The sequence below is a fragment of the Plutella xylostella genome, chromosome 31 (assembly GCF_932276165.1).
Source record: "Plutella xylostella chromosome 31, ilPluXylo3.1, whole genome shotgun sequence".
NCBI classification, from domain to species: domain Eukaryota; kingdom Metazoa; phylum Arthropoda; class Insecta; order Lepidoptera; family Plutellidae; genus Plutella; species Plutella xylostella.
The window spans coordinates 6,470,541-6,486,312 of record NC_064011.1 but is presented as its reverse complement, the minus strand read 5'-3'; the positions used below and the strand labels follow the sequence as shown (position 1 = coordinate 6,486,312).

General features: G+C 38.0%; 1 protein-coding gene across 1 annotated transcript; it reads left to right on the top strand.

Annotated features, from left to right (window-relative positions):
- The first annotated feature begins 1,549 nt into the window (after positions 1 to 1,549).
- LOC119692728 lies at positions 1,550 to 4,766 on the top strand. Its single transcript, XM_038114203.2, has 2 exons — positions 1,550 to 1,728; positions 2,159 to 4,766. The coding sequence occupies exon 2, from the start codon at positions 2,167 to 2,169 to the stop codon at positions 4,078 to 4,080; it is 1,914 nt and encodes a 637-aa protein (XP_037970131.1). The 5' UTR covers positions 1,550 to 1,728; positions 2,159 to 2,166; the 3' UTR covers positions 4,081 to 4,766.
- Positions 4,767 to 15,772: the final 11,006 nt, after the last annotated feature.

Genomic DNA, 15,772 nt, shown 5'->3' with positions numbered 1-15,772 from the left:
AACAAAGTAAAACAACATTAGCACTAAACAATAAACACACGAACAATGTCCTGAAAACATCCTGAAAAAACACATTTCAGCAGCACGTCTGTTGAACGCCGTACCAGTGTAGACCTTGTGTTGTTGAGAACAGAAGTGTTCTGCAACAATATGCCTTGAGGTGCAATACAGATGTGACAACCTTTTTAGTATACGGCTAAGGTATTTTTAGGAGTCATTTTCTGCTATTACCACTTAGGTACATAATATACTGAAATGAAACTCGTAATACCTAGGAACCTAAATACCTAAAAGTACAAAAAAATACTAATTTCAATAGGGCCTGGGCCCTGGATCACGAGTGCTGTCAACTCAAATCGATAGCGTAATTCGATAGCAATTTATATGACAAGTGACTACGTTGGCGCTGTTCTTTTTCCAATGGGGACAAAAACTAAAAGCTAATTACAGATGGCACCTTAGGCGACTGTGCCTATTTCCCCAGTTCTAATTGGTTGGTTTAGCCGCCATTTTTGCTCCCCAAGAATGTAATTGGTCAGAACCAAAAAGGCACACTCGCTGGAGTTGCTGGTGCTGCCAAAGTTTCACTTGGTTTTCTTCCCCATTGTGTAGTATCGTACAACGCTAGCGTATTGTCACGTTAGCCCGTGAAGTTGAAACTTTACATATTATTATTAATCACTTTTCAATTTAGTACCTATCTGAAAATAAATATTTAAGTACCTACAGTCTAAAAGTTCATTTTAAAAAATTACAAAAACCTATCTAGACTTTAGTCAGAAAAATGCCTAGAAAAACTAGGTAATAAGTAATTGGGGGGAAGGTTCCAGAAATTCACCATGACAAACCAATTGTCCTGTATCTTTTTAGGTTTTTTTTTTATCCGTTTTTATGTGCAGATAAACTTTTACTAGGTTTAAGTCACATTATTTAGTAGAACAATAATGTAAACTATTAAAAGAATAAAAAAAAAAAAAAAATATTGCGCTTGTTAGCATTTATAATAAGTATTGCCCTTAACTAAAAAGCGACGCCATCGCCAGCGCCATCCCTTGAGTCTCGTAAACTCTGGCAATAGTGATGGGATTTTACCCGGTAAATACCCAATTTTGGGTTTTTTCCCGGGTAAATTCCCAGGAAAATACCCGATTGGGTAAATATTTGGGTTTTTTCAGATGAAACACATGGCAACGTATATGCAGTGTAAACTCCATGTAATGTCACTCGATTTAATGAAAAACTCCTTAAAGCGTCGATATCACTTCACTTTGGTTGGTTTAGCTCTCGTTTAGCTTGATAATTTCTTTCTTTTTTAATGTGACATTTTATGCATGCTTTTTAAATTCTGTGTATGACTGTTTATTGTTTGTAATTTTTCTACACAATGTATATTGTTCTGAAATAAATAAATATGAAAATATGAAAGCAAAAAATAAAACCGAAGATGGGGAGGGGGAAAGCAGGTAGTCTCTACCTGGACTGCGGGAGGGAGAGAGGTTGCTTACGCGCGTCACGGCTGGTTCGTGGAAGCAGCATGTGTCACCCCAACTCAATCACTTGGTGTTTTCGCTTTGTACCGTACGCACTGATGTTAGTTTGCTCTCTGACGATCTGAATTTTGTTTTGTGGACTTTTGTTTGCCTAGTGAAAATACGTGATTTACATTGGATTGACGACTATTGCGACCCTAACGGACTTCGAGACTTATTCTACGAGCTAAATTTATTGGTAAGTTTATATAAAATTTTAAGAAAGCAAGACAAACCTCGCCACTTTACTTCAGAAAGTTTAGTTTACATTACTAACTTGTATTTTTTAAAAGCTAAATGTCATTTAAATTAGTCTCATTTCGGATAAAGTAATAGATGTTACAAATAAAAATAGATACATAAAATATTGCCGTCCATTTAAATAAAAAAATGTGAAATTAGCAGAATGCATAAACGAGTTATACGTAATGAAATGGTCCACTGGCCACATTAACATCAGCGCGAGTTGCCAGTTTATCAAGATGGCTGCCGCGCGTTGATGACAAATTTATTTAACTTAAAAAAATCATACACGTAGTTTTAGAGGAACTATGCTAGTCTTTTCATTTGACTTTCTGTAGAACAAACAGTACTTATTAGTGCACTTAAGACCTTTTTTGTTGTTTTAGATAACATCATGCCCAGAAAGAAGAAAAATGATATATGGGAAAACTATTTACATTCAGCAACCACTAAAACGGTTAAGTGCAAGCATTGTGATAAAGTTTATCAATTTGCTAACGTCAACAAGATGGCCAACCATTTGTTAAAATGTTATAAATGTCCAGTGGTTATCAAGAACAAACTGAAGACAACACCGGAAACGAATACACCTGCGATAAATATGCCCCGGCCAGATGTATCACTGATTGAGACATCACCAGACCAAAGTATGATAGATGCTAATACTAGCTCTACTAGTACAAATTCAGAACCATTAATATCCGCAGAAAAGAAACTTTACCTGGATCAGCTTTTATCAAAAGCAATATTTGTTACCGGTTCTCCTTTGTCCATGGTTGAACATCCGCTGTGGGTAAGATTTTTTAATGAATTGCAACCAATTTACAAGTTGCCATCTAGAAAAGCAATCTCAACTACACACCTGGAAGCCACTTATAATGAGATGTTAAAAGAAATTACTGAAGAGTTGAAAACTACAAATAATTTGCATCTGCAGTGTGACGGCTGGAGCAATCAACGCAATGAAGGAATTATAAACTTTATTATTGCAAAACCGGAGCCCGTTTTTGTAAAAAGTCTCAACACTCTTAACAACCGACACACAAGCGAATATCTTTGTCAAGAGATAATTAAAGTTATGAATGAGTATGGAGGACAAAAATTTGTAACTCTTATCGGAGATAACGCTAACAATATCCAAAGAGCATTTCAGATGGTAAAAGAATCCTATACAAACGTAATACCGCTTAGATGTATAGCACATACCCTAAACTTACTGTGTGAAGATTGCTTAAGGCCAGAACCTGTAAAAGCATTCATATCGATTGCAATTGACACTATAAAGGCAATCAAAAGAAGCCAAGCTATGAGTGCTTTACTAGCCCTGATAATTAAAGATAAAGGATCAGGCGAAACATTAAAATTGCCTGGGAAAACCCGCTGGGGTAGTTATTGTACGGCACTTAAAAGCTTAAAGAATTCAAAAGTGGCATTACAGACATTAGCAGTTCACGAAAATGCAGTTATTACCCATGAAATAAAGAGCAATTTATTAGATCCCAGTTTTTGGACTATGACTGAACATTGCATTAAATTGTTGGAACCGATAACGGACAAAATTTTCAAATTGGAAGGTAATGGAATACTAATAAACGAGGTATTCATGGCTTTCAGAGACATTGAATCAACATTTAATTTCATAATACCCGAAATTACTATGTTAAATGATGAGCATAAAGAGTTCATTACTGAAGCTCTAACCAGAAGAACTAATAATTGCTTAAAACCTATTCATTATGCTGCATATATGTTAGATCCAAGATCGCAAGGCATTGAACTAAATGAAGAGAGTGAGGTGGATGCTATGGAATTTATACATGATGTGGGCCAATCTCTTAATATTGACATAGGCGTCGATCTAGCCAATTACAGAGCTAAAAATGGTTTATGGAGCAAACCATTTCTTTGGAAACACGTTGCCGAAATGGATCCAGTTGTTTGGTGGAAAGGACTTTGCGGTTCCAAATTGCTGAGCAGGGTTGCAGTGCGAATTTTGACTGCTCCATGCACTTCTGCAGCCACTGAACGGTCTTTTAGTACACATGCACATATTCATAGTCACAAAAGAAATAGATTGACTACAGACAGAGCAGCAAAGATTGCATTTATCTCATACAATTGGAATCTACTACATAAACAAAAGGATAATAATGACGAAAATGACGACCCCTTATCTTCTCCTACGATTCCAAGCAGTCCAGTTCCTGATGAGCGACCATCTACATCGCGAGGAAACGAAGCCGAAATAGAATTCTTCGATATAGCTAGAATATCAGATTCCAGTGAAAACGGTAGCGATAGCGACTAAAAATCTAATTTCTTTAATTGGTTAATGTTTAATTTGATTCTAATTTGTTATATAGTCCTACTTCTTAATATGCCAATAATACCTATTTAATAATTTTGTTTTAAATAAATATGAATATTATTGATTTTTTTTTTTATTCTGTATAATTCCATACTATTAGCTGTTACACATACTGGTACACGTACAGTCACAAGCTTAAATTTGGGACACACCTTAGGTTGAATATCGTGTAGCAAACTTCCGATATTTAGAGCTTGACATTCAACATTATTGCACTAAACTGTAATGTTCACAGAAAATTTAACGAAAATGGGCCACAAATTAAAGCTCGCGACTGTACCATATTTACAGCAAATCGGCCATACCATAACGAGATGGAGTCCATAGTTCATTGCCGCGCGGGAAACTGATTTCTACTCGTAGTCATCGCTAAAGCGTCTATGAACTACGAACTCCGTCTCGTTATGGCTTCGCCGATTGAGTTTCTATGAAAATGGTACCTGGTAATATGTTTAATCGCAGTGTATAGTTTTTTTCACAGCGCCGCGGGTCGGTTCTTACAGATCAAAATACGTAATAGTAACAAAAATGAAAATACCCGTCGTTTGGGTTTTTTCCCATATAAATACCCGGTTTTTTCCCAAATGGGAAAAAACCTGGGTATTTTCCCATCGGGTATTTTCCCAGCGCCCATCTCTATCTGGCAACACTGTGTCTTGGTTTGTCTTCGCGATGGAACAATAGCGCGCCAAATGACCACGTACTGGTGGCTTAGATTAACAATAGACGAACTAGATGGACAAACCAAGAGAGACGATGCTTTATTACGTGAAAGAAAATATGAGAGAGTGTGGAGTGAATGAGGATATGACAGAGGATAGAGTAAAATGGCGTGATATGACGCACAAAGCCGACCCTAATTAAATAACACCCCACTTCTAACACTGAGCTCTTATTTCGAATTAGTTCGGCTATAAGATCTGCGACCTTATTCATTGGTACAACGGTTGTCATTAGGTTGAACTTAAAACGGTTTTACAGTAAACAAAATACGGACAGTTTCTGGCTTTGTTTCTGTATGTGACTCACCATCTTGTTCGCATATTGTTTATCTAAGACTGGGCGGGCGAGGCACTTCAGAATAGAACACTCGTGTCGAGGCGAGACCCTATTGTTGGTCGGTTTTATTTGCCCGACACTCCTGGCCCGCTGAAATACAATTAGGATTCTAATTCACTCACACACACACTCACATACACCACACACACACACACACACACACACACACACACACACACACACACCACACACACACACACACACACACACACTCACACACGCACACACACACAATCATATAGTCTGTTTTTCTTTTTCTTTTTCTGTATGATTTACTTTTTAAATCTACGTTAAATTTAAATTTAAGTAACTTATTAAACTAGGTAATTTGTTTTAGCTACCTAAGTCACCAGTTAAGGGTTGAGCAATCACTACTTATCCTAAAACTACAGGGCTGTGCCCTTTATTAGGGAGTAGGGTCTCATAATTGTTTTGTGTGCAATAACGTGTAGCTACTAAATTAAGTAACATAATTAGAAAACTGTATGTACGGTGGCCTGCGCCTAAAAGTATACAGGCGGAGTTTTTAAAATAGCGATCCCTGATGATGAAAGGACCAGCTACATCTGTTATAAATCAGGGGACGTGTTGTGTGTGATATGTGTAGCAGTGGTGTTTATGTGGATGTGTTTGAGCAGCATGTGAGCTTGAGATCGCTATTGTAAAAACTCCGCCTGTATACTTTTAGGCGCAGGCCACCGTACACACTGATTTGAAAATAAATTTTATTATTATTATTATTGAATTTCTGATTTTATTCAGCTCGGTTGTTAACCGGTATTAATAATGCACACGGGCCTAAGCCAAGTGCGCATCATGTTGGGAAGTTGTTGATGGTAAAGATGGATGTTGGGTTGGGTCATTTTGTAAGAATTTCCGGACTATTCTGCATGTGTTTAATATGGCTGCTTTTTGTAATGTAATGTAGGTGTATGCGGGTAGTTGCAAAGATCTCAGAGATTGATGTAGCTGTTTTGGTATGACCCCTGTAGTTGATAATACAATCGGTATTATCGACGCCGATTCTAAGCGCCACATTCTAGTCACTTCATCCCTGAGATCCGTGTATTTTGCGAGTTTTTCTGAAATTGTGCTCTGTAGGTTATGTGTATTTGGTATTGCTATATCTATGATCTGGGCAGTTTTTAGTTGTTTGTGTATAATTGTGATGTCGGGTCTATTGAAGTGAGTAGTGCGGTCTGTCAAGATTGCCCTGTCGAAATACAGCTTGTGAGTGTTATTTTCGAGGACAACTTCTGGGGCATATTTGTAGTAGGGTACAGGTGGTTGTGGTAGAAGATTGTATTTGATTGCTAATTTTTGGTGGATTATATTCGCAACTTGATCGTGGCGATGTTTGTAATCAGTTTGTACTATGGATTTGCATGCGCCTGTTATATGTTGAATGGTTTCGGGTGCAGAGTTACATTTACGGCATTTATCGTTCTGTGAGCCTGGTAATTTCATTATGTGCTTTTGATAATTCTTCGTTTCTATAACTTGATCCTGTATAGCTACCATGAACCCTTCAGTCTCCGGGAAGAGTTCCCCGCGACGGAGCCACTCGTGCGACGCTAGCTTGTCGACGTTGGGTTGGCTCAAGTCGTGGGGATGTCGTCCGTGCAGACTTTTGTGTCCACTCACTTATTTTCACTGCTTCTTCTGTCTGTTTTTCATTCGTTTGGGGGTTGTGGTCTTGTAGGTTTAGCGGAGTGAGTTTGTTATCTGTGTGTACTACTGCATTATGGATCTCAGATGTTTTAGCTTTTTCATGAAAGTAGTGTCTAAGCGTTTGAATTTGTTTATTATGGAGGTTTAAAATATCTATTAATCCTTCCCCCCTTCACCACGGGGTAGGGTTTGGCGTTGAACGCATGCTCTTGGATGATGCTTCCTAGATTTGGTCATAGATGTATTAATGATCCGCTGGAGGTTTTTCAATTCAGTTTTGGACCAGTTTATGATACCGATTATTTATTATTATTATTATTATTATTAATATTTTTGTTTTTTTTTCTGGATTGTTGTAAGGTGGGCAGTGTTAAAGTTGAGCGTCGATTATTGCGCCAAAGTGAAGCATATCAGTAAATGATAAAAAAATGGTTTAAGTAATGCCTTCAGAATAAGATACAAATACTTAAATAGTAGTTTTAAAACAAAACACTGTTGTCAAAGCTCTATTTTATTCGTATTCCATTGTTCGCGTTATCTTAATAATAAATGCTACAGTTAAGGATCGTTTACACAGTGCGAGCTGCTGCCTGGCCAGTAGACAGCTACTCGGTTTGTGTACTCGAACGCCAGTAGCTCGGCTCGCCTTTGCTGTCTACACGACACCCAGTCCCAGGCCGAGTCGAGTCGCGGCGTAGTACACAAAAAACACGGGTTCCACTCACAACTGTCCAGCTGGCACTGGCGAGCTACTGCCGAACGCGTCCAAACGATGCGAGCGACGGCCGAGCCGCTGTCATGGGCGAGTAGCTGCCGGGCGAGCAGGCGAGTGAAAACAAAAAATGTTGAAGTAACTCGGATGCGAGCTACTTACCAACTCGCACGTACGAGTTACTCGTAAGTTACGTCCAAACAGTGCGAGTTACTGCAGTGCAGCTACTCGGAAGGCTGACTCGTACGCTAGCTCGCACTGTGTAAACTAGCCATTAGTTACTTGTTGATGGTAAACTTACAGGAGTTGAAAGTTTCAGCTGTTGAAATCTTGTTTTTTATGTTCTTACTAACTATGTAACTTTTGTTCACTTCTTCTCCACTAACTTATGTAAATTTGATCAAATGAGTTACGCTACCACATACCTACATATACACACACACGGATTTTATTTAAGTTCACCCGAGGGTTCTTAACCATGTTTCATGAAAATCGGTCGTCGTCTTTAGCGACTTTGTTGGTTTGTCGTCGACACGATAAGAAGAAGAAGAATGAAAATTGGTTCAGCCTGACAAAATTTATGCGACTTTGGGTGTTAAATGTCTTTAAAGAGGTTTTTAACGTTGGTTAGGTTATTGTTCTCTTTTTATCCTGCCACTTATAGCAATATGTATGAATATATTCCAGATTAGTGTATTCTACCCATTAAGAAAATACTATGGTTTTTTCACGAAATAAATAGAAAAACAACAAGCAATACCAATAGATATTTATTATGTTGAGCTGTCCACTATTCTGCTCTCAATGCCCTTTTCCAAACACCCTGTACAGTTTTATCGAGTTGCACTATCCATAATAAGCACTATCGCATAGAGTCCGACTACTCCAACTTTGTATTGGTAAAAGAAAAAAGTTTTTTTTATTAGTATAGCCCTAAATTATTATTTTTGTCCTAACATAATAATAAAACACATAGTATTTAGACGCTTGATGAGTACTCTAAGTGCATTGTAATAATTCAAAAATTGGATACAGCTCGCTCGACCTATAACGTTAGTACAAATGTACAGCGAAAAGCGGGTGACTCACTTGCGAGTCACCTCTGAGTACCCCTTCCGGCATAACAGTCGTGAGCATATATTATTGTGTATGTATGTATATTTTTGGACAGGAACGTCTGGAGAAGAATCGTCATGTATATTTTTGCCCTAACATACTTTTATTGGTGTTCGCTTATTTCTGTTGCAAAGTTATCGTGGTTGGCGTCTATCGGCGATGCTCTGACTGGCCAATAGCAAGTCACGGGTGTCGGTCCAGGGGGGTCACTCTATATGACGAAAAACTAAGTTTCCGAGCGTTAGCCACGACTCTATGTCGTTGTATTAAACGTGCCGATTGCACGACAACTCGTTCGTTCGTTTTTTGTCAGTAAGCTGCTTCGGCTGCAGCTATTAAGCCTAGTCAGAGGCTTCGGGCAGCTTGAAATGAAAACATCTGACAGTTTATATAGTTAGGTTAGGTTATATATTAGTTATTTTCCATCACCGTAAAAAAAACATCTGACAGTCGGGTTGCCCACTTACCCGACAACTCTCTTAAAACAAGCTTACTTGTGTCGGGGTCCACCAACCCGCACTAGGCCAGCGTGGTTAATTAAGCCTAAACTCTTCCTTCATTGGAAGGAGACCCGTTACCCAGCATGACGTGATGGGTCGTGATGATGATAGTGACCCCCGGGTGTCGGTGCAGTGGCGTGCAGTAATGTAGGGCCGCCGGCAATTGCCCGCTCATCTCGCACAAAGGAATATTAAACGCATAAATCCATTGAGTTTTTCCTATTTCGGATATATCCGCTTGATATGCTCCGCTTCGGCGGTAAAATGAAGCCACGGTTTGTGCAAATGGACGGAGGATTGTTTAAAATTTCGTCATGAATAATGTTGTGGTGATGGTGTTGTGATTGAAAAGATGGAAATGAATTAAACTTTCACATCATCTGTTAGCTGTGGGTCTACCATCATCGAATATTAAGAATCCATGCGCAGCGTCGCTCGCTAAAGCAAATCTGACGTACAGTTCCCCAAAATTGATAATTCACATAGAAATCTTCGTCATTGTTCGGCAACGGTCGTATTCCCGAGCGTTAGAAAACTATTATGTATTTAGAGTGGTTAAGTGCATTTTCTTCATGAAATTTTAGTAGAATTATGTAATTGGTGCTAAAAGAGATAATTGATTTATCAGTAACGAAATTTGATTCGATAATTCATAATATTCCATAATATTAAAATTTACTTCGAAAATGTTACAGTAGGTACTTTTCAAGTGTCTTACTGAAGCTGATGTAAAGATGGATGGAAGAAAGTTTGAATAACACAAGGTTTATATTATAAGGAGAAATGGATTTCAAACACAGGTTTACATTAAAAATTTTAAATCTCAGTTCAAAAGTATTTACAGCACTGATTATTTCACATTAATAAAAATGTTTACATTAAAATCTCAGTTCAAAAGTATTTACAGCGCTGATCATTCACAATAATATTACAATTACAAACTTACCCCCTTATTCATAAAAAAGTTACTGAACGGATTAACTATTGAACTGTTCTGTCCCTCTCTGACAGAGAACAATTTGTTCTTTGACAGAGAGTGACAAAACAGTTCAATAGCTAATACGTTCAGTAACTTTTTTATGAATAAGGGGGTTAGTCTTTTGGGTGTGGCTTTATTTGCAAAGTGAAGTCTATCAATGTGACGTATATTTTATTCTTAAATGTGCCTCATAATATGGCGTCGTCAAAAATAATTAAAGTTGAAATTAAATTCACATTTGAAAAAAATAACAAAAACGATGTGTAATTGCAGCTCTTTATAATTCCACAAAAGTAATATTGATCTTGACCTTGAGACCTTTGACTGATCGGTGACAGCCACCGACCGCCCAAATTGTTTTCGATTATGTGTCACATGATATTGACTACTATTTCTTTCGAACAAGAATCAAAATGCAAGTGCTTTGTTTAAGGCTCGACGATTCAATGATTCGGGTGTTTCCGGGAATACGAAAGTTTGCGAAGATTTGCATGCGCATTATTAATATGGGAGAACTGTAGGTTGTATGGATCTGATAGATGTTTGACAGCCGCGCGACCCTGGTTATGGATTCTGTATTGCTAACAAGAACGCTAAAAGGAAAAAGAAGACCATACGGATCGCTGTATAGAAATACGCTCTACAACCTACATGAATGGGCCAAATATCCATGAGTATTTCACTCAGGTATATTCATTTGCAACCATTTGTCATCTTATTTCTAATGTGTCTTAAAAATATCTAATGAATCATCGCTGGAAGGAAACTATGAATTGGAAAACTAATATAATAACTTTAAAGGAGTAATGCTCAAGACATCTCCATATTAAACAATGAGTTACTGTTTCCTGTTGTTTTCCTCACTGCGGATCCCGTGACTAATGATAAGTATGTAATAACAGAAGCTAGAGCACTGGGAAATAGCAGTACCTACCTACATATTATATTTTTTCTTTCTGAAGCTTTATGTATTACTTAAAATGGAGGGCATTGACCTGTCAACGGGATGATCACTGATGAAATTCTACCCCTCTAAAGCCTTGGGGTTGGGACCACGTACCGGCAAGCGCAGCGTTGGGCGGCCCCCCGCGAGATGGACGGACGACATAGTCAAGTCCGCGGGGAAGCACTGGATGCGGGCCGCCTCCGATCAGACAAGGTGGAAATCATTGGGGGAGGCCTATGTTCAGCAGTGGACGTCCTATGGCTGAGATGATGATGATGAATGATTGATTAATCGGTGAATAAAAAATATATTTGACTGGCTAATAATTTTCACTTCGTTGACACACCGTATCTCTCAAGTTTTTTGTCGCCGACATGCTAAGATCTTATTTTTTACTGTAATGTAAATATTAGTCATTGAACAATGTAAAAGAAACATATTTATTTTGTTTGTTTACGAATTTAGTAAGTTACATTATTATGTTAGGTATGAATCATAAGGTCGATAACCTCAGAACTTATGTATAGTTTAAGACCACTCAAATACACTCACGAGCAATGAAAAAGTTCCACTCAAAAAGTTCCGACACCGTTTGGTCACAACCCCAATTTCATTCAAAATACCTTTGGACACAACCCCAATTTTATTCAAAATATTAATCAGGTCATGATCATCATCAGATAACGTTTAATGCGCTGTTAAATGTACTTACTTCATTAGGCTACTTTCTTTCCGTTCCGACCGAATGACGTAGTAGTTAGTGACCCTGACTACTGAGCCGAAGGTCCCGGGTTCGATTCCCGGCTGGGGCAGATATTTGTTTAAACACAGATATTTGTTCTCGGGTCTTGGATGTGCCCGTAAAATGGCAATAGGCCCGCCCCCTATTACATTGGGACTAACATAACACACTGGCGAGAAGTGGGTGCAGCAATGCACCTCTGCCTACCCCGCAAGGGTGTACAGTAGTACAAGGCGTGAGTGCGTGTTTTTTTCTTTCCGTTTTAAGAGTATTTCGGTGCTATATCGCTGGAACTTTTTCATTGCTCGTAAATTTCATAAAAAACATCGTAATTCAGTAAAATATTCTGTCTGTACCCTCATTCCGACTGAAAAACAACTGAAGTCGAGTCAGCAGCGAGGCTTTATCACTCCCGAAGTTTACAGCAGAACTTTGAAAGAAAACGAAGTCACTTATAAATAATAAAGTGTAGTCTGTTTGTCTGTGGACATTATGGGACATTAAGATGAGGAAGCGCCTCCCGGCAGTAATGGCAATTTACAGAAAGTTGTTGTTTTGGGTGTCCCTAATTGTCTGGCAAGAACTTTTATGATTGGTGGAAATTACGAATTTAGGATAACTTGCACCAAACACTTAATCGAAATCAAAAGTATTGCTGTCCAGAACAGTCGGTATACTGTCAAAGCAAGAGAGCAATACATTTAATAACAAGATGGCTTCGTACACAAATCACAGAGAATCACTAAGTACCTCTAAGTTAACTCTGAATTCAAATAGGTATTTATCGCTGAGTATTTAGAAAATCTCATATTATTGCAGAAATGGGCCCTATAACATATTTAATCATAATTTAACACCAACATAGTAACCTACGAATACGAAATACCTACAAATTACACGGGGGTTACTCTAGTTTTACAGAAAACAAGAGCCTGTAATTTTAATGCAACGAGATAGACTCATGTTTAGCGTAGCGTAAACATTTTTTCCGGAAAGCTAAAGATCGCATCCAGCTAATGGCGTGCTTTGGGAGAGGCCTACTTCCTGCAGTGGACTGCTATAGGCTGATGATGATGATGAAACATTTTTTAAACAACAATTTGACACACTGATAACAAAAACAAAAAGTACAGTATGCGCTGAAAACCAGCATCGTGGTTTTATTATTAAATTCTTTATGCACAACAAATGAACGTCTAGGTACATAGGCGAAATTAATGCTAATAGCAATGTGTTACAGTTATAAGGTGACTCAGTCACTTACTCGAATCGTAATCTAGAGTGGCCTCACAGGAGCCACCTGTTCCAATGTCGTCGTCAGAACCTCGTTACAGCTCTGTTGACAGACAGACAGACACGTGGCGACACGAGGGATATTTATACTTTATACTTACCTGTACATTGTAAGTTTTTCATGAACCGTAGGTAAAAATAGGATTAATTAATAGGATTAATTGATTTCAAACTCTATTTCGTTAATTAGTAAACTACAAAATATATTAGACTTTATTTTTGTTATACAGGGTGTTGCAAAAAGGGTATACTAAGCCGAAATCTACATGTGCAGCATGGTATATCTAAGCCTGAAACTGAAATCAGAATTTGAAAATTCGCGAAAAAAAAATTTCATTTTCCATAGAAACTTTGTTGGTCACGTGACTTTTTACTATGGGAAAATATTTATTTTTTTCGCGAATTTCCAAATTCTGATTTCAGATTCGGGCTTAGATATACCATGCTGCACATGTAGGTTTCGGCTTAGTATACCAATTTTGCAACACCCTGTAGATATTCCCGCAAAAGGTTATTAAACGTGCATAGGTTGTTGTAAGGTGTAAAGGGTGTTAGGGCGCATTCACACGGGATACGTCTTTGACGATTCGGTATAAAACACGATTCGCCTTGACGGATAGATGTTCACATTGAATACGGAATCGTGTTTTTTCAACGAATTTTTATCGAATAGAAATAGATTTTTAACGAATCGTCATTCTAATGACCGTAGTGACCGACGTATCCGTCTACGTCTTTTTTCACGATTCGTGAAGCGTGTGAACATGGGTATATAAAAAGCATTGCTCCCGTCAAAAAAAATAATGAATCATGAAAAAACACGATTCGTGAAAAATCACGATTCGTCTTCGTGTGAATGAGCTCTTAGACGGAAACATCTGCTTTTCGTGTATTTATCTAGTTGTTGTGGTCCGATTATACATTGGTATCAATTACTTTAGTTTTTATTTAAATAATTTTCCAGAAAAAATATCCGTTTTATCAGTTTTCTGCCTTTAAAAAATTAAATTAGGTATGAATCTTAATAAAATACTAGGCAGGTAGGTAGGTACGAAATGAAAAAAGTAGCACTCAAGAAAACAACAAAACGTTATATTTTCCCACCCATTGTACCTGCAACAAGAGTGTAGTTGTAAAAGAACGGCTTCGTTCCTCAGTGGGTCACAGGAATGCAATTACAGTTTGCTTCAGTAGCTCAGTACCCGTATCACGAAAATTCGAGCTAACGAATAGAATCGAATGCGAGTGCGACTATTGTCAACTTGACAGCACCTTCGAACACTTTTTACCTTTCGAATGAGTTTCGAAAAGAATGAACACAGAGTACATAATATTCTGACAATGACCTATGGAATGATAGCTGTCAAACTTTCGCAAATCTATACACTGCCATTTTGTTGTTGACAGGTTGACAGCACTTTCGAATAGACTATCGAATATAATGTGCTGCGTTTTTTCCGGATCGCTCTACAGTACACTCACTGTGAGGACCAGGGAAGAATAGGGTACAAAAATGTAATATAACATTCCTTCAAATATTGATAGTTTAAGCCTCCACCTTTCAGGGCCTCTAGTACGGGATTTGCTATTTTTGAAAACTAAAAAGTTTACGTTTTCTCCTGTCATCTGCATACATTATCTGTCAAAATGTTCAAGTAAGTTTCCGCTAGAGGCGTCACTTAGTATGCCGGAAAACGTTTTTTTTTTAGTTTTCAATAATAGTAAATCCCGTACTAGACCCCCAGAATAGTACCTACGCATCGCATTCAGTATTCTTTGTATAGAAATTCACACAAAGTGCGTCCACTTCATCGGCATAGCCGACGCCGACGCCCCGTTTCTTCATACACTTATTGTAAGTCCGTTTGGTCCGATACACACGATAACGATAGGTGGACTTTTATACCTGTAGTTTGAAGCACCCTGGGCATCAGTCAGCAAATTAGAACATATTTAGTCACTGGGTAATCTTTACACCACGCTAAGAAGAAGCTTAATTCTTATCCGAGTGTACTCTTGGGTCAAGAATTTTATAACATACAAAGAGCAATGGTACAATCTTTTTTCCACCGGGAATTTTTGTAACATTTTAAAGAAAATAAGAAGGGAAAAGGGTATGTTTATCTCAAATTGTCATTATGGCCTTACTTTTATAATTTTCTGGGTCCTGAGTTCGATTCTTGGGTCGTATCGATCGACAAAAGTGCTTTTAGTAAAAGCTTAAAGCATAATTATTAATAGCAATATAGGCTTGCTATCTAAGACAAGTAAACCACATTACTAACGTGAGCTTGCTTTTTTAAAGCTGAAAAAAAAAGGTTCATAATTTGACTTTAGATTCAGCTCTTTATACAATTATGTAAACAGATTGTTCCAAAAGTGGTACAGTAAGCCAAAAAGGGGGCTCATTCTAAACAACTTTTAGAATCCCGACAAGAGATCGCCTCTCCACAGTGAAAAATTAGGAGACCAACAAAGTCTATACGGAGAAGAAAAATTCTTTGAAAAGTAGAGCGTTCATTTGATACAATTGTCCAGGAAGGTTACTCTATGCTGACGAAAAACGAACGAACGAGAGCTGTCTTGCAATCAGATAGGGTCCGGCACGTTTAAT